The sequence below is a fragment of the Pantherophis guttatus genome, chromosome 3 (assembly GCF_059756535.1).
Source record: "Pantherophis guttatus breed Tessera chromosome 3, ASM5975653v1, whole genome shotgun sequence".
Classification (NCBI taxonomy): domain Eukaryota; kingdom Metazoa; phylum Chordata; class Lepidosauria; order Squamata; family Colubridae; genus Pantherophis; species Pantherophis guttatus.
In genome coordinates, this window is record NC_142065.1 from 131541100 (window position 1) to 131561633 (window position 20534).

Consider the following 20534-nt stretch of genomic DNA (forward strand, 5'->3'; position numbering starts at 1 on the left):
CAAATTAAAGATTCCAGATAGTAAAAGAAGTCTGTGGACTCAGCTCCCATAAACATTCTTTCCTTGTGCTTCACATTTCTGGTCCCCTGGGAAGACTAGAGCCATTACAAAAGGGAACAATGCATCTTGACTGAACAAACACATTTTCCTAATCTTGCCCTAATAGCTTTTATTTGTGGTCTATCTATGTGTGTATCAACATTGATCAAACTTTATTTGTCCTTAAGAAAAGCATTTTCTGCTCTTATAAAGGACATATCATTCAATATATATAGATAGAAGTAATATGCACATAAAAGGAATGACCTCATTGTTTAAGCAGCTATTGGACTACTATCTATTGATCTATGCAGGGAAGAAACAGATTAAATCACCTCTTCAGACTTCAGTACATAATAACTAACATTAGATAAACAAATCAAACATAATTCAACCACCTACTCATAAAAAAGTGAATGTTAGAATATTTTGGATATGTGATGCAACACCCGGAAAAATACTTCACTTAATCCTCCAGGGAAAGATTGAAGGCAAATGAGGTCCAGGCAGAAGAAGAACATCATGACTTCAAAATCTAAGGGACTGGTTTGGCAAAACTCAGCAGCACTTTTTCGTGCGGCTGTTGATAAATGATTGGTGGATGATCTCTGGAGGACTCGGAGTAGGGGTTATTCCTCTATCCTGGTCCTGTTAGATCTCTCAGCGGCTTTTGATACCATCGACCATGGTATCATGTTGCGCCGGCTGGAGGGATTGGGAGTGGGGGGCACCGTTTTGCAGTGGTTCTCCTCCTATCTCTCCGACCGGTCGCAATCTGTGTTGACAGGGGAGCAGCGGTCGACCCCGAGGCGCCTTGTTTGTGGGGTGCCACAAGGGTCAGTCCTCTCGCCCCTTCTGTTCAACATTTATGTGAAGCCGCTGGGTGAGATCATCCGTAGTTTTGGGGTGGACTTCCATCAGTACGCTGATGATACTCAGCTGTACATTTCCACCCCAGACCATCCCAACGATGCCTTGGAAGTGATGTCCCAGTGCCTGGAGGCCGTGCGGGTCTGGATGGGGAGAAACAGGCTTCGACTCAACCCTTCCAAGACCGAGTGGCTGTGGCTGCCGGCATCCCGGTATAGCCAGCTGACGCCATCGCTGGTTATTGGGGGCGAATCATTGGCCCCCACGGAACGGGACCGCAACTTGGGCGTCCTCCTGGATGCACGGCTGTCTTTAGAAGAGTATATGACGGCCGTGGCCAGGGGGGCTTTCTATCAGGTTTGCCTGATACGCCAGTTGCGCCCTTTTCTGGATCGGGACTCCCTACGCACAGTCACTCAAGCACTTGTCACTTCTTGTCTGGACTATTGTAACGCTCTCTACATGGGGCTCCCCTTGGGGCGCACCCGGAGGCTCCAACTGGTGCAGAATGCGGCCACGCGGGGGATTATGGGAGCGACGGGGCGCTCCCATGTGACTCCTCTCCTGCGCGAGCTGCATTGGCTTCCGGTGGACTTCCGGGTGCGCTTCAAGGTGTTGGTGATCACCTTTAAAGTGCTCCATGGCTTAGGGCCGGGGTACTTACGGGACCATCTTCTGCCACCAATTGCCTCCCACCGGCCAGTTCGCTCCCACAGAGAGGGCCTCCTCAGGGTGCCGTCGGCCAGACAATGTTGGCTGGCAACCCCCAGGGGGAGAGCCTTCTCTGTGGTGGCACCTACCCTCTGGAACAATCTACCCCCAGAGATACGAGTGATCCCAGATCTCCGGACTTTTCGTCGGGCCCTTAAAACCTACCTCTTTCAGTTAGCTGGGCTGTCCTGATTTTATGATGGGGTTTTTAAAATTTGAAATTGGTTTTAAATTGAAATGTTTTAATTATGGGCCAAATTATTTAATTATTTTAAATCTATTTTAACTTTTGTATATAAAGTGTTTTACTTGGCTGTTCACCGCCCTGAGTCCAAAAGGAGAAGGGCGGTATAGAAATTTGAAAAAATAAAATAAAATAAATAAATAAATAAATAAAAATAGGATCGCCAACATGACCGCCAACATCTGATGATGGATATGGCACAAGAAGAAGTCCTACCATCCTTTGCTAATTAAAAAAATAACTTCATCTACTGGATCATTTTTTCTCTCTACTACCATAGTAAAGATAATAATAATAAAAAAACCAGCATTCCAAATCTCCTTTTTCCAAACAGAATACATTGGAATTACAGCCAAATAAATGGTTTATAATTCACAATTACATGCTTATAATCAGATGATGGCACTCAGAACCACCTCCAGGTTCTCTAGAAAATGGTCTAATCCTTTCATGTTGGAATACAACCTGAAGGATTACAACTATCTTGCAAATTCTAAAAGCTATAATTTGGAAAGTGCCTGATTTGGGAATGCAATTTTACATGATGACAGACAAAAAATATCAGTTCCAGGTAGGACACAAAATGTTCTGTTTTTGCAGGGATTATTTTATAAGAAATATTACTTAATATACTGTGGCCTTAGATTCTGTATGAAATATAATTTAAAATTACATTCTAAAATAAAGAAAAAAGTTCCATTGGAAGCATATTTCAAGTTTTACTACTATGCTTCTTTAAATTTTCAATGTAATGTAAATGACCTTGTGTGCTCTGTGAACTTGATGTTCTTATTGCTAAATAGCCTAATTTTTACTTTTGTTATTTTTGACATAGGTTAAAGATCTGAGGACCCAGTTTGTGGGGGCAATAAGCTGACTTTGTATAAAATATACAAAAGTATGAAGGCTATTGCTTAACGCACTGTAAGCCGCCCTGAGTCTCCGGAGAAGGGCGGCATATAAATCAAATTTTAAAAAAAAAATCTGTAAATTGATTCTGTACAATTTAAATGTAATAATACAATTAATTAACCCAACTAATTAATTAGTTATTTAACAAAAATTGATAATCATTAATTATTGTAAAAATACATTAAAACAATGCAATGTATCTGATAATATGAGTTAAAATTTAATGCAGCAAATACTGACACAGCATAATACCTGTTCCTGATTTCAGTATCTATTTTATTCCCCCCCCCAAAAAAAATGTTCAAGTAAATATTGACCCAAAAAAATAAAAATCAAATATTGCTTTAATCTTGTGCCTCAGGAATTCAAACTTGCAATCTGCAGAGTTTATACTAACTTAAATGTTTTTGAGTTCAACTCAATAATAATACACAACTCCTAATTTCTTACCGTGCCATGTAGCCTAAGACATGTGCTCTGATGATCATGGCTGCTTTGCCAACCTCTATTTCTCGCTGTTTTTCTAACATTTGTTCCAAAGATTCACGTAGAAATACCTGAACATACGTCAAACGTATTTTAATTAATTTGTATTTATTAAATTATAAATAAATTTCAATGTCTGGGGAAAAAAAGTAAAGTGTTATTTATTTATTTATAACATTTATCTAATCTCCCTGAAATTAGCTGGATATTAGGAGTTTACAGAAGTTAAAAACAAGATACAAATTGAAAATTAAAGTTGATTAACTAATAGTACTAATAAGAAGTGGTGCCACAATAGGTCAAGCCTCCAAAAAACAGTAACAATTTCACCACATTCCAGAAGCTCTGAGGTAAGAACTAAATGTGTTTCAGTAGAAAGATGTTCCAGAGGATGATGGCTGCTACAGAAAATGCTCACCACTGGTCGCCACACTCAGTCCTTCCTAGTAGGTGGCAACACTTAACAGGCACACCCTAGTTGCTTGGATAGATGGGCAAAAACTATTGAGGAAAAACAGTATCTAAGACACCCAGACCTTGAGCTCTTCAGGCTTTATGCATAGCAATCAGTACCTTCAATTGTGCTTTGAAAAACCTACTGATAGTGCAGAAAGATATAATATGGCATTACAAAGACCAACCACTAAATATCTGCCAGTGAAGTTTTTGGGCTGTCTTCAAGGGCAGCAACAAGTTATAGTAAACTAACGAAGAGATGCAATGGGCATTAGTGATAATCTTCAGTGCATCCTGTTCTAGGTAAGGTCACAAGTGACACACCAACCCAAGCTGTGCAAAAGCCTCCTGGCTTTTTAAGCAGGAACCATGAGCCTAGAAGAATCCCAGATTGCAAATCTGCTCTTTCCAGGAAAGTACACCCCACCAAAGGTCAAAAATGGCACAGTTCTGGAATCAACCAGCCTCTGAATCAACAGCCACTGCATCTTGTTTGGATGGAGTTTCCCATCCAAACCTTGATAGCCTCTGGAAACCAGGATATAATTTTCACTGCATTTCCTAAGGGACTGGGGAGGGAAATATATTTTGATATCAACAGAATATGAATATTTCACCCTAAACTGGCAAATGATCTTGAACAGGATAGGGAAGAGGAATGGACCCTGAGGCATTCTATAACAAAATGTTCAGGGGGTCAAATTCTCCCTCTCCATAATACCCTTTGCTTCTTGGTCAGAAAAAGTCTAACTTACTGTGAAAAGGGTAGTTACAGATTAGATAGATTAGATAGATGCTCTGATCCCGAGCAGATCGAGTCAGAAAGCTGGGAAGCAGCAGGAGGAGGAGGAGCTTCTTAACTGTCTGACTCGATCTGCCGGGGTCTGGTCATTAACCCTCACATGACCACTGGCCCCTCGCTCCCTTAGAATAGATAGATAGATGGATGGATGAATAGATGGATGGATGGATGGTCTCTTGATAAGTAGATAAACCAGTGCCTCTTTAAGGAACACTGTTAGCTTCCCTGTTCTCAAAGGGGTTTGATTACAGCCCAGATCCAACTCCCAATCCCACATTTGGCTGTTTAACCAGGTAAGGTGGGTCCAGTTGATAAAGTGGCAGAACTGATATTGCAGTGATGTTGTCCATTTCCTTGAGGTCCAAGGGCTCAAAGGTTTTCCAAATAATACCTCAAGACATCACTTCTCTCGTCTCAATAGATTCTGCCATCTTGCTTGAAATATGAGATGGATGCAAACAATTTTATCAAAGAAATGCTAAGCCAGATAATTGAAAATTATAATAGATTTTTTTACTTCATCCTTCCCCAAAAGAGTCCCGTACACTTTAAATAGTGTAGTTGGCCAGCATTTTGTGGAAACAATGAGAAAAGGGAAGTTATTATACTTTGCTGATCATAATCCCATAGAATAAATTGAATTTGGGACTCTTTCTTATGTTTGGTCATGCTCATTTTTTCCCCACCAGCATCACTTCAGGGATCTTTTCTATGGTTTAATTCATGGGCTCACTAGTTAACCAAGGAGCTGCACAGATCACCGAACAGCAAGAGACCATTCAGGAGTGATTTTGTTAAATGTCCTAGTTGCTTCTATATTACAATGGTCAATAAAACATCTAATACAATGTGCCTTTAGTCATTTGGGAACTGCCCAAACTCCGTCTAAAACCTTCTGCATTCATCAGATTCTGAGACAGACCATCTTAATGGTCCCTCCAAATTTCTAAGGTTGGCCACCACAGTGAGCCCTCATTACAAAAATTCATCTGTTCATGATAGTAAATTGATAGAAAATCCCTCCAGAAGCATCTTCTTTGATGTGAATACCATCTAAGATGCAGCAAACTATGGGCTGATGATCTCCTGGGACATTGGGCTAATGATCTCCTGGGTCCAGCCCATGGTTGTCTTTGCAACCATAAACTCCTAAGCCTTCTAAAAGTCCAAAGAAGGGAGGTTGAAATGACCTAGTATTAACTGTCTGGGTGAATCCACAAGGACCTCCACAATAGAATCAACTAGCTTAATGAGGTATGCACCATGCAGCTGGATGGCATCCCAGGTTGTCCCTTTGCTTAGCATCATGTGTGCAGGCCTCATGTTTGGCCAACAAAGGAACAGCAGTTCTTACAATAGCTAGGGTTGCTGAGTACATAATTGTTACACCACTTCCTTGCTCTGGGTTGCGACCAATGCAAAAGATGAAATCTGATTGGACAGATCTCCATATAAGTGACATCACCACTATCTTCATTCAGGCAAATCTTGGTCAAATATCTCAGGTCTGTCCCCGCATCCATTATTAAATTGTAAATGAGGTTGGCTTTATTACAGACTTGGTATTTAAAAAGCAACAATCTAAGCCCAGAGTGTCAAGTAGTCTAGTTGCTTGGTTCTTAAAATGAGACTGGGGAATTAGATCTAGGAATTGGAAAGAGTTTCCGATCTCTCTTCCCCTGGGACCATAGTTAACTAGCTAGCTAAATAAATGTTTAAATAAAAGTTCTGTTTATTACAACGGAAGAGCTCTCATGCACATAGCTACTTGTTAATGAGCAGAATGTTTCAGTAAGAAAAGTTGACTATATGTCTAGAAGTCATTAATAATTTCACATTAACTTATGCTGGGGGAAAAAAATCACAAATACTACATAGGATATGGAAGCTAAGGAACTGCAAGAAAATTATTGCAGAGATGAAGACTTATGAATGCAAAAGAAATATATTGGTTGTGCAGATATACTTACATACTTAAATATGAAAAGCTTATTTAGGCCACAATTCATATTAAACAACTGGGAGTGGAAGCATTAATGCTTTGCAATTGAGATTGTGCATATTCTGCAGCCACATATAATATACCTTCATATATAATTTAAGATTAAATAATGTGGAGCCTACATGCACAACTCTTGTGGCAAACATCTCTACCATACCTGCAATGTGTGTTCTGCTGATACCCATGACTAAAGAAATATGTACTTGCATATCTACCCTGTTTTCCCCAAAATAAGACATCCCCTAATAATAAGACCAATCGGGCTTTTGAGCGCATGGCAATAAGGCCAAGCGCTTATTTCAGGGTTCAAAAAAAATAAAATAAGACAGGGTCTTATTTTCAGGGAAATACGGTATTTATTTGAAATGTTAAATAATGGAAGTGATTTAAAGTGAACTGCTGCTTCCAGCTACCTGCCATGCTTATTCTCTTGAATTCTCTAGGGCTCATCAGGGCTAGAGATATTCAAGAAAATGAAGAGAAAATGGGCTAAAATTGTGGATGGATTAAAACACTCCCAGTCACATGAAGAACAACAACTGCAATGGAAAAGAAAGATTGCACTGCTGTTAATGGACAAGAGACAAAGTGTATGGATGAGAGTGGAGAAGACAGAAGATGACTTTCTTTAGGTGGAACTGGATTGGGTCCAAAGAGCCTGGAGGATGAATGAGGGAGAGAGTAGTTCAAGTATACAGGGTTAAGGGTTGATTCAACATGGGGAAGATATACAGGGTGACCTGGGCCTAGGAAGAAAATAAAGAAACGTTCTCTGCATTTTGGATGAATGCTTATTTCAATTACGGACTGGGTTAGTTTCTTTGCCTTAGATGCAAAAATCACAATCAAAAAATTCTCAGCAATGTTAGATCATGACTGAACCCACTGACTGAACTCAGCTACTGCCTACCCGAAGAGTTAAAAGAGCAGGAATTTATGCTATGCCCAGCCTGCTCATTGTACAAATATTTTAGTTGCCATTGTTCTGATTTTGCCAGAGGTCTGTTAAATCAATTGTTTTTTCATTCATACTCAATTAGCTAGGACATTTTTTTTAGAGAATTACATTTCATTTCAGCTGTTCTTAGCAAATCTATCCTGTATTTATGCTGCACAGGGTAGCACAGAAATTAAATAGTTTACTATAGTTAGCTGAAGTTATTTGATAACTGGGCACCAATCGCTACAAACTGTCTAGCTTTGGAACTTAGGCAATGCCCAGCTCTCACTGTGTATTAATACAGAAGATGCTTTAATCATTATTCTGGCTTTGCATTTCTATTTATTTTTTATTTTACCTTAGATTTTCCAAGTTGCCATTCAGTAGTTGTGCTATCATATAGATGGAGGAGGGCAGTACACTTTCCTTTTAAATCCTCAGGGAGAGTCAAATTTCTCATCAGGACTTTGTATCTGTAGAAACAAACCAATGATATTATTTTTAATTGCTTTATTTCATTTTCCTTTCTTTATCTGCTCTTAAACAAAACAGATTGCTACCTTTTGTGAAAATCGTGAAATGGCCTCCGCACAGGGAAACCTGCTCTTCGTATCCGAACTGTTTCGAGCATACCGGAGTAGCACAACTGGTTCAAAACCACATTCTGATCAAACTGGTCAGGCATCTAAAATGTAACATAATCAGGTGCATTTCATTAGCTATAAAATTTGTGAATCTGTAAACAAGAGATTCAGGGTATGTCAAAGAATGAGTGACACTAAACATATGAAATGCATTAGTACAATGCATTATTTTTAAATATTAATTTCAATTAATGGAGTAATTCAGTGGGTAAAACAACATCCTCCATTCTTTTCAAGCCCTTTCCGGTGGATTGGGAAAACTTTCTGAAACCAGTGCATGGGTTAATAAAGAGGAGATACCAAAGAGATGTTTGGTGGTACAAATATCAATCTGCTCATGTAAGCCCTTTCTACTTAAGACTGATTATCTTTTTATAATTTATTCTGGGCTACAAATGCCCAAATTCATTCTCACGCCCTCTCTCACTTCCTTTGTATCTCTCTGTACATATTCTATGTGAAGAACTTGCATGTATAAAACTGATTATGTTCAGAAATAATGAAGGAGTCACAACAAAAGTTGTATGAGAAGTTACAACTTTGAAATCTTTAAAAATGAGCATGAGGAAGCAAGAATATAGGTTACAAAGGCAGTTGGGGCTAGGAAAAGTGATAATAAAGCACAAAGTCATATGATCCCATTGCTTAGTGCTGGCAAATCCTGAGGGTCCCGGTTGCCATCGTAAAAGCCATACTATGGAGATCATTTAGCGAAAAGGGGTGGACTCCCAAATAAGGAGCATGAGATGGTGGGGTTTTCTTCAGACATATATTATGGAATGCAGGTGGGGTCGTGGGGGCTGCAGTAGAGTGGACGGAGGCCTCAGACAGGCTGGCAGAAACTTTAAGGGGGGGGAGAGGCAAGGCCATGAGAGGACCAGTAAGGGGTACTGGCAAGCTGGTGAGAACTTTAGATGGGTGCTGGGGAGTGCAGACAGATTGCTGAGGGGTGTGAGAGGAATACTGCAGGTGAGCAGACTCTACAGAGTGTGGCAGGTGTTCTGGAGTATGAGATCCAGGGGCCTTCCCTGGAGAAAAAGTAGCAGGAACAATATACTGGAGAAACTTGCAATCTTTCCTAATGGGTTCCTTTTGATTTTGCTTGCGGGAAAATGACAAGGGAAGGTTGCAAATGGTGACCATGCACCACAGCTTGCGGCAATGTCATAACTATAAGATGAGTATCTGAAATGTGACCACATGGCCATGGGGATGCTGTGACCATTGGAAATCCATGGATCAGTTGAACATCTTTTTTTTCCAATGCAAGTATAATAATTGTTGAGCGAATGGATGTAAAGTTGGGGACTACTTGTATTATACTTGATGTGCCAAAAGGAGAAGGTTTTCTTCCTTGCTCATAATACTGAACTAGGGATGATCAACCAAGGAAAGTGAATGGAGGGAAATTTAGAACATAAAGAAGTACACATCATATAGTTAAATCGGGAATCTGCAGTTTGATATAGGGATGGCCAGTATCTTGAGCAGCTTTAAAAGCAAAGTAGTCAACCCATGACCTGTTGGGTCGTCATTTCAGAGATATTTCCTTACTTAAATAGAGGAATAGATTGATTAAGGGCAAAGAAGCAATGGAATAGGAACACTTTGTGACTTCCTGCCAGCTTGAGTGACCACCCTCCAGCAACTGATGGCAGGGCTGGTCTACCTGATTTCCAGTGGCCAATGGTAGGAACAGGACTCTGGAGGGCTAGGTTGGAACCAGTCTACTGATTTCCAGCAGCTAAAGAAAAGGCAGGGCAGGACCAATTTACTGAACCTCTGAACAGCACTGCAGTAGCACTGAAATGGCCACTAAATTTCAAACTCACGGGAGTCATGAGTCCTGGATTTTGGATGCATTCTGTAAGTTAGACCATTTGAGGTATCTTGGTTCAAAAATTGTTGCCTATGATGTACTTTTTGCACACTTGAAGATTACAAATAAAGAGTCATCAGAGTTTTAGTAGTATATAGATTAGATACATTTATCCATCATTATCAGAACACAAATCATATTATCAGAATGCTTATCTACAGTATATTAGTTGTTAGTGAACATGAATAAGGTGACAATGTATGTAATGTTCCATTCATGGATTCCCCATAATATTCTGCAGAAACAAAATGCTGGCTTAAATAATTTATTATAGCTTTTTTTATGTTTCTTTGTAATCTCAACAAAATGAGAAGTATGGTATCACCATCCTTGGTTTTTTAGGGAGGATAAATTCTAAATTCTAGATTTAATTCTAAATCTGCTAACCTACAGACATTCCAAAAAAATTGTGAAATTTTTGGCTCCCTGTACATTAAATATAAATGCGTAAAATGATGTGCTTTCTATTAAATGCTATCAGTACTTAAGAAGAGGAGTGCTACTTTTTCACTTACAGAGTTTTCTTCTGAATGTTTAATCCTCGCCTTATATACAAATATTTAATATATGGGATTTGGGGACCATGGCTTTAGTAAATGAACTACATATTTACTAAGATATTGCTAGACCCAGAAGTTTAATTAAGAGAATGTAATAATCTTGGCTTCCAAAAACAATAAACCAAAGAGCCAATTGCAGAGCTAAAATCTACTTTTTGAGTCTTTTTCTCTGTCTAATCCAGACGTCCTGCTTAATCCAATGAGCAATCCCAACTCACTAGCCTTCATTGCTATTTAGCAATTCCAAATGCTTGACAGTAATGATAGAGTAAAACGGAGCCTTGGCAAGGATACAATTTCATGGCATCTCTAAGGAATAATAAAGTGCCTTAATCTGCATTCCCAAGAGGTAATCAAATCCTATTTGCAAATCAGATGCCACTGGCACAAATATGGGCATAATTCCTTTAAGACTTAATAAGAATTGTGTCATCCATACAGAAATGCTCTCCATTCTTTTCCTATTTTAAAAGATTGTGCTATGTATTTTACACACCTTAGCCAATTATTCCAAAAGAAATTTGTATCAAGAATTGTAAAATTAAGCAACAAGTTACCATAAATATTCCTAATAATTTTGTGAGCAAGCATTGAAGAAAAAGTATTTGCTGTTTTACTTTTAGTACTACTAATAAAAGCCCCATTAATACTATAGCTTGGAAATCATGAATACGTTATTTACAATAAACACCAAAGAATTTGATGCTACCCTTGTGAAAATTGTTTTTAGATTGGTTAAAAATATTTTGTAGACATGGGCAGAAATTCATAAAAGAGAATTGAAATACTTCAAATGCAACATTCCACTTTTATTACACTTGAAGAAAAAAGCTAAAATTTGTACGATTAGAGTACAGTACTGTCTTCATTCCCAAGTTTAAGTACAAAGTCGCAATGCACAAGTGATGATGAGCACTAAAAACAGCAACTTTTCACAGCACTTTTAAAGCATCTTGATCAATCTACTGTAAACAGTCAAATATCTAAGTTCATTAAGATATTTCTTATCACTCCTTTCTGAAATAGATTCTATTTTTATTTATTTAAAATCATGTCAAAGCAACACATTTGGAATACCCATGAAGTGTATAAAATGTTTTATAGCGCCATGAAATGTGTGCAAATGTATATAAATTATCTATTTATCTATATATCTCTATATATCTCTATATATCTATATATATTTAGAGGGGGGGGAGAGAGAGAGTTATGTTAGGAAACAGAAAATTGCAAGTACTTTTGTAAGTTGTATTTTTTTAAAAAAAATTGTAATACTATTTCCCCTTTTTTCTCCCCTAAAATAATTTAAACAGTCCACTATTTGGGAAATCTGGATTGCATTTCACTGCATTAGTGAAGATAAAGAATAAAAAAAATAAGAAATCTGTATTTAGTATTCTTATTAGTAGACAGAAGTATATGCCAATATTTTATATTCAGGCAACAAAGTATTAACCTTCTGCCTGGAAACAAAGCACAATAAATATCAAAATCTCATCTACAATATGAAAGATCTTAGAGTAGAGTTAGCACAGAAGAAATATAGTATGGTAAGCTTTTTCTCTGCTGCAAGTTTGCACCCTGTGCAAATACTTTTCTATGCCCAGTTTCTCAAAACACAAGAAAGAACTGAAATCTTGCAACACCAAATAAATAAGATATCACTCACCAACTCATAGGGGTTGTGGGTGCACTGCAGATTCATATTTCTCAGAGGCAAAATTCATATGGAAAGTAACTGCCACCCGGACCTTTTCCCTGCACTGCTAAAGACACTGAACAATAATGAACACTATTCCTAGTGCTTTAAAAAGTGCTCAGTTGCCATGACAACCCCTCCCTTTCTAAGGATAATTAGTATGGTGTGTCTTTCAGATCTGATTGGGAGGGCTGCACAGGAAAATATGCAAATGAGTGACACTAGGGCAAGTCACTCCTCTGCTGCGCGCTGCAGAAATGAAGCCCTGTGCATCTCACAAAACGGGACTGAACCCTGAAACTATTTTGTTAAAAAGCAATGTCTGCAGCACAAGAGCCAATCATTCACACACACACAACTAAAATTAAGTTGGAAATCAAAAGGCAATTTGTATTAGAAGGGTTGCAGGCTCCAATTCATCTCACTGGAACAAAACTATGCCCTTGAGTTCGAGACAAAACAAGGTCAATACAAATGAAACTTACCTTGCAGCGTTTCTCTTAGTAACTCTTGCTATTGCTTCCGATTTATTCTCTGCTGCTTAGTGCTTACAACTCTTGAGAGTAAATGCAACAGGTACTTGGCCAGTTGTAGTGTGGTACAAAGTTGCAATTCAATGTGCCATCTTTTAGAAAAGACTCAGAAGGAAGATTTCTCGTCCACAGGATTTGGATTTCCTTCAAGTCAGACTTGACAGCAACTTTGGTATGTGTGTGGGTGTGAATGTTTACCCTTCTTTATGGCATAATGATTCAGTTCAGTTGCCTGAATAATTTGGAGCCCTTTGCTTACATAGCGTTTTCTCCATTATGCTTTTACTTAGTATATGTGTGTTTATTATTGTGTACATTATTCTGAAATAAATAAATCCGGCTTGCATCAAAACAAGGACTTACATGATCTCTGGCACTATGTATTGGCTAGTAGTTTCAAAAAGTATGCATCTCTAATCTAGGTCCATTACTTTGTGCAGACTCATCTCCCCATCCTTCAGTAAGGGGTAATCTGTATTGCTTTTATACAGTTCCTGAACCAAGCCCAAGCCCAATAATCTGTGCAGAATTTTGGCAATAATTTGTACTATAGCAGTCCATTAGCTGGGGGAGTGATTGAGAAAGGGGAGTAGTAGAAAGATAGAGGGTCAGCCCAATCTGTTGGTGATATATGATTTCATAGATCATTCATGAAAGAATGAGTCACTAAACAGAAAAGAGATTTTCCACCACCTTCACTTGTGATTTCTCAAACCATAGTTTAGAGATCAATAGAAGCAGCCCAAAGTTTCTTTAATCTCCATGGTTGCCTAAATCACTAAATAATCAGACTGTGAATTTTTACAATCATTCATTCTGAAGTTAAACCTAACAGGATTGTGCAATGTTCTGGAAATAATCTGAAATGACATTTTGGAGCATCTGGGAGCACAAACACAACATTTATCTATAACCTTTTAAAGTAGACAGAACTTTGATGAGGATCACATAACTGTTCTTTGACCCCAGGAAAATATGTAGTTGCTTTAGAGGTGCTAAATTCATAGGTATAGGACCTGTGCACTCTGAAGCAAAAATTGACAACTGAATCCTAAACACTGCGCTATTCTATAAATTAAACTTGTATGCTTGAAGCCAAAAGTAATTTTTTAAATAGCCATAAGCAATAGTAAGTATGCCCTAATGATAGTGGGATAACCGATTTTCTCACAGTACACACACTCACACACACACACACACACACACACACAGACACACACATTTAGAATGGTAGTTTCAGATAATTGTGTATGCGACTGTATCTTTAAATGGCTTTTATACTGCATTAACTACATCCCAATTTTAAACTTTCCAACTCATGTACAGGTAGTCCTCATTTAGTTCATTTAGTGACCATTCAAAGTTACAACAACACTGAAAAAAGTGACTTATGATAGTTTTTCACATGACTGTTGTGGCATTCTCATAGTTAGATGATCAAAATTGGCAACTGACTCATATTTATGACAATTGCAGTATCCCAGTGTCATGTGATGTCCTTTTACAATCTTCTGACAAGCAAAGTCTTCCTAATGCTCAGTAGCAACAATAACATTAATTTCCAAGAGGAAAACTTCCCTTCTAAGTTTCCAAATAGATGTATTTTGATTAATCACATTTTCTCAAAATCTATTCCACAACAGTATAATATTTTCCTAAACAGTGTTTTGTTTAGGTCAATCTCATCTTCTATATGGGTATATCACAGCACAGAGAAATCAGATGATTGTATCTGTCTTTGAGGGATGAGACCATATTTTCAATAAGAATTCAATTCAGGGGAAAAATAAATCTGATCAAACATATTTAAAATTTAATTAATTCAATAAAATACAATATGATTAATCCCTACCTATTTAGCAATTCCTATCTTTTGTCAGATTGAAATGATAAGTGAATGGAAAGTTTTGAAGATTCCAGAGGAAGTCTGGAAATTGCACTGGTTATCACTGTATCCCTAAATCTTCAAATAGTTCTTCACTTTCATAAGTTATATAGGCTATATACTTAAAATATGCTTTACTAATTTCTCTGGATTAATCTATTAAAAGGAATTAAGTTATAAGAGGAACTTAATGTGCAAATAACATACAAAATCATATGCAGCCTACTCATGTGCCAGGTATGTATGCAATCTAGTCACCAAAAATAAAAATTAGAAAAAATTGCCTGGAACAATGAAGGTGGTTATGAATAGCTAGGCTTTGGGGTATCTAACAAAAGCATAAATGAATTGCGAAAGAAACTAAGAAAACTGAAAAGAATAAGATGAAATAAGGGCATGAAAAAAAAAAATCTATGAGCCAGCATGAAGAATAATCTGCTAATTGGATATATTATTTCTTTCAGTTATTCTAAATTGTATAGATTTCAGGTCGATTGTTACTAATTTTGTGAAACAGAATTGCTATATTTACCTATCTGTTTGTTAAAAAATGAAGCAATGAAGCAATAAATGCAGATGACAAACCATTCCCATTTCTAGGAACAATCTATTTCTATTGCAACAAAGTATTTATTATTCATTTTATATCTATGTGGAAGAAATACTTTTTCGAAGAACTTTTTTATATCCATATTTTATACAGTAAAATGCCTTGCTTTAATTTTATAAATGTAAATACACATGGCACATAGTTCAAATTAAAGTAGCCAATTCCATTACACCAAGATACAAAAATTGTTCATGCTCATGAAAACATGACAAAGAAAGTGAGTGAGAAAGTTCAACAGATTATAAAAAAGAAAATCCTTCTATATGCCGGAATTTTAAAAAATTAGTTATTTTGTCATAAGAAGAATAATCATAATTTTTAAAATAAATTCCCCTCAAAGGAAATTCAAAATATGCAACGCCCTGTTTTAAAAAGAAAAGGAAATTATGTATTCTACATAGTTACCCACCAGAATTCATTCAAAATTTCCAAAAAAGGTTTCAACTATCAAGCAAATATACATAATTTCCAATTAGTTAGATTAAAATGTAAACAAATATGTTTTTAGTTTATTTATTTATTTATTTCATTATTTGATTCCCCCCCCCACATCAGAATTGAAAAACTCTTGGTGGAATACAATCCTAACAATAAAGTGTCTATGAATAATTATAACATAAGAATAAACCATACCCCTCAAATTAAACCACTTGTAAAATAATAAAACCATCAACCCCAAAGCAATAAAATTAGAAACCAGCATCTGTAAATCAAAAGACTTTTATACAATTCTGTTTTTAGTAATTTCCTTCAGATACAGTTCCTCTGCTTCACAAAATTACAGTTAAGAGCTGAGGGCATTTCAAGGGATAGGGAGATTTTCATGTAGCTGCCAGTTATTTCACAATTCATGATCCCAATTCATTTACAGAGAGCAAAAAAATAAATAAAAATCTATAATCCATAAGTAATTCATTTCATTCAAATATTATAGACTAAAATTAAATTTAAAAACGAAGCCAGCCAGACTAGTTAACTGAACACTCAGCTAAATTAGGATTTTTATTTTAGATTCTACAAATCAAATAAAATACCCAGTCACAACAATTTCCATTTATCTCTTGACTGCAGGTCAAACAGTGTGCTGTTGTACTGCTTGTGTGTGTTTACGTGTGAATGAGAGAAACAGAAAGACAGAACATGTTAATTTATTTTTTACAAGGTGTGCATGCTGCAATTCTATCAATGGCCAGAGAAAATTACCAATTCTGCTGAATTACCTTCTAAGAGGAGTAAGGCAGTATAGCTCCCTTTATTGAAAACAGACACTCATGCACTCCTCCTATAGAGTTTTAAATCTTAACAAAGAAGGATATAAACAATGGGCAATGAGGATGCCACCAGGTACTTATAATAAAACAATAATTTAAAAAAATCTTATCTTATTCTACCTGCAGGCATGATTTGTACCTATGGAATCCTCTACAAGTGCACTGATAAGGTAAACAAAAAGCAAGAGATTAAGAATGCCTTTCCGCTAAATGGGAAACAGGCCACGTTCAATATAATAGCGAGGGAATTGGGGGGGGGGGAAGATGACTTCTGATTAACTTTAGGACTGACAAGTCTTTGTACAACTGACAGCAGGGCTTCAGGAACCCAGCTGGAAACCTTGACAGCCACTCCTCTCCACCTGTGAAAAGTCTGTTGCCACTTCACTTAAGGTCATCCTAATTAAAGCTTGCAGCCCCTCATGGTTGACTCTCAATCTGCCTCTCTCCTCTTTGCCACATTGTTATCCGTCAGTGGTCTTCCGCTGAAGTAAAATAAATCTGGTTTGGAGATAGTCAGAGATTTGCTCATGGGTGGGGGAAGACATGCTGTGAAATTCTAATTAAGAGACAGCTGTCCTTTCTCACCTAACTCCATTGACCAAAAAAGCAGAAGCATTGTTGTTTACAACAGTAGCCAGGAGGTCCGGATCATGTAGGTGAACAATGGCTATGCTAACTCTGTCCTAATATTATAGTGACAGATGTACTTCCCTTTGTATTTTACACAAACTAAAGACCTATATTTTATGCTTGTTTCATCTTTCAGCAATGGGAAACTATTTAAACCATCTGGATTAATGTTAATAGTACATAATTTTACATTAAGACTTAATTTGGGATCTTTTTTGAAATTTAATTTGGTATGTAGGTTAATGTGTGCAATTATGTGTGAAATTTATGTTAAACTAATGTTATTAGTTTAACCAAAACTACTCCCCCAAAAAGAAAAGACTACTTTTTACTTCTTCAATACCAGCATCACAGTGCTTCCAGACAAAGCTTATATTGTACAATTATCTTGCCTTATTCATAGAATTGGAGGGGGTGTCCAGAAACTCATTTGTAAGTAAGTCTCCTGCATTCACCCACTATTTCTGGTTTGTTTTGCTTTTCACCCCCATCCCCATCCCCATCATACTGAGCTGCACTGGCTCCCAGTGGTCTTCCGGATGCGCTTCAAGGTGTTGGTTACCACCTTTAAAGCACTCCATGGCATAGAACCTAGTTATCTTCGAGACCGCCTGCTGCTACCTATGACCTCCCACCGACCTGTGCGCTCCCACCGAGAGGGCCTCCTCGGGGTGCCATCAGCCAAACAATGTAGGCTGGTGACCCCAGGGGGAAGGCCTTCTCTGTGGGGGCACCTACCCTCTGGAATCAGCTGCCCCCAGAGATAAGGAGAATCCAAGACCTCAGTGCCTTCCGCCGTGCCCTTAAAACTTTCTTTTTTCAGCAAGCCGGGCTGGCTTAATATATTTTTAAATATTTTTAATTGGTTTGTTATTTTAAATTGGGGCCAAATTAATATATATTTTTAAATTGTTTTTTAATGTTTGTATTGTATGTTTTTATCTGGCTGTACACCGCCCTGAGTCCCTTGGGAGAAGGTGCGGTATATAAATTTGAAATAAAATAAAAAAAAATAAAAAAAATACATTAACAAACCAAAGACAGAATAGCTGCCTAAAATATTTGGGTTGCTAGTTGTTCATTTGGTAGCAGGACCTTTAATTTTCAATTGGATTCCCTTTTAAACAGAAGCTTATTAAGTGTAATTAGAGTAATTATTCTACTATGGGTTTTATGAGTTTATGCAGAATAGCAATGAGAAACCCATGGCCCCTAGCTGCATATATAAACCATGCTTGCTTTAGTTCTGTTGTTTTGTGTATTCTATTCCTGAATAATGGCAATGTGATTGCCCAATGAGTTTCAGTGGAAAACTAATGAAAATGGGGTGGTTATTGCTCTGATGGAATCCAAACAGTTGTTTTCAAATGTTTCTGTGATATAAGCCTGACAAAGAAAGTGAACAGAATGAAACGATCCATCTTACTATGCTTCAGGTTACAAAGCTACTATAATATCAAAAAGCTGGCTAGAAACAGGAGAATTAATGGTGTTGCACTCTTAATGTAAGACATTCATAAGGATAAAGAAGTAATAATAATAACCTCAAAGCTCAGATGAAAAAAAAAATGTAAAGAGCCTGGAGTTTTATTTCTATAACTATTCAAGTGATACAACTTTGATTCAACACATACAACTTTGAAATATACCGTATTTTTCGGACTATAAGACGCATCGGAGTATAAGATGCACTTTAGTTTTTGAGGAGGAAAATAAGAAAAAAGCTGATTGGGGGTGGATCAGCCTCCCAGAATATCCCCAATCTGGATGGGGAGGAACAGGCTCAAACTCAACCCTTCCAAGACTGAGTGGCTGTGGCTCCCGGCATCCCGATATAGTCAGTTGACTCCATCACTGACTATTGGAGGCGAGTCTTTGGCCCCCACTGAAAGGGCTCGCAATCTGGGAGTCCTCCTGGATAGGCAGCTGTCTTTGGAGGAACATCTGACGGCTGTTACCAGGGGGACCTTTTATCAGGTTCGCCTGATTCGCCAGTTGCGGCCCTTTCTCGATCGGGATTCCTTGTGCACAGTCACTCATGCCCTCGTCACCTCTCATCTTGACTACTGCAATGCTCTCTACATGGGGCTCCCCTTGAAGAGCACCCGGAGGCTCCAGATGGTCCAGAATGCAGCAGCGCAGGTAGTGATGGGAGCAACATGGCGCTCCCATGTAACACCGCTCCTGCGCGAGCTGCACTGGCTCCCAGTGGTCTTCCGGGTGTGCTTCAAGGTGTTGGTTATCACCTTTAAAGCGCTCCATGGCATAGGGCCTAGCTATCTGCGAGACCGCCTGCTGCTACCGACGACCTCCCATCGACCCGTGCGCTCCCACAGAGAGGGCCTCCTCAGGGTGTCATCAGCCAAACAATGTAGGCTGGTGGCCCCCAGGGGGAGGGCCTTCTCTGTGGGGGCTCCCACCCTCTGGAATCAGTTGCCTCCGGAGATAAGGAGAATCCAAGACCTCAGTACCTTCCGTCGTTCCCTGAAAACCCATCTTTTCCAGCAAGCCGGGTTGGCTTAAGAAGAAATTTTTAAATTCTTTTAATTAGTGATTTAATTATGATTTTTTTAAACTTTTGGGCCAAAATTTATATATATATTTAAATGTTTTAATATTTGTATTCTATGTTTTTTATCTTGGCTGTACACCGTCCTGAGTCCTCAGGGAGAAGGGCGGTATATAAATTGGAAATTAAAAAAAAGAAAGGAATTAAAAATCAGCTGTTCCCAGAGGTGAACTTTAGCAACAGGTTCATTGGTTGTGAGCTCTGTGCCTTCTTTTTCTTCAAACCTCCATTTCAGAGGCTTTTTTTCAGCTTCTGAAACCTCCGTTTCAGAGGCTGGGTGGGGCTACATTTGGACTATAAGACGCACCCAGATTTTCACCCTCTTTTTGGGGGTAAAAAGGTGCGTCTTATACTTTGAAAAATATGGTAGCTAATATTTAAAACCACTATTAATATTATTAAATATAGTTATTGGCATCAATATATTATTCTTACAGTTATACAATCATCTCTTCAAGGGGCCCAGGATGATTTTTGCTCATAACAGGACAGTAGTGATCTCTGAGGACGGAGCTAGTCAATCCACTTGTGCTACAGTGCACCAATCAAGAAGACCAAAGCCTGATCCACAGGTTGCAAGTTGCATAACTACAGGAATTTTGCTTGAACTGAAAATTATTAATTTTTACTTCCCCGCTATCTTAAAGAACCTGGGGTTAACTACTGATCACACATATTGAGAAAGATGCCTAACTAAACTGATGATCACTCATTGGTTCCAGGGTACAGATAACAAATTATCTCCAGCAACAATCAATCACTGTATTCCTCCTTTGATTATAACTTCCT

At 38.0% G+C, this 20534-nt stretch overlaps 2 protein-coding genes across 5 annotated transcripts in view; one reads left to right on the forward strand and one right to left on the reverse strand.

Annotated features, from left to right (window-relative positions):
• The window catches only part of LOC117662471 (uncharacterized), a 77444-nt gene that overhangs the window by 45109 nt on the left and 11801 nt on the right, over positions 1-20534 (forward strand). For all 4 annotated transcript variants that reach the window (XM_087890237.1, XM_087890238.1, XM_087890239.1 and 1 more), the window contains exon 3: positions 16670-16713. In XM_087890237.1, coding sequence (XP_087746363.1) covers positions 16670-16713 — 44 coding nt within the window. The remainder of the gene's footprint in view (positions 1-16669; positions 16714-20534) is intronic.
• Positions 1-20534, reverse strand: part of MYO10 (myosin X) — a 135207-nt gene that overhangs the window by 24203 nt on the left and 90470 nt on the right. The window contains exons 20-22 of the mRNA XM_034411906.2: positions 8023-8147; positions 7821-7935; positions 3227-3333 (exon numbers count right to left, since the gene is read on the reverse strand). Coding sequence (XP_034267797.2) covers positions 3227-3333; positions 7821-7935; positions 8023-8147 — 347 coding nt within the window. The remainder of the gene's footprint in view (positions 1-3226; positions 3334-7820; positions 7936-8022; positions 8148-20534) is intronic.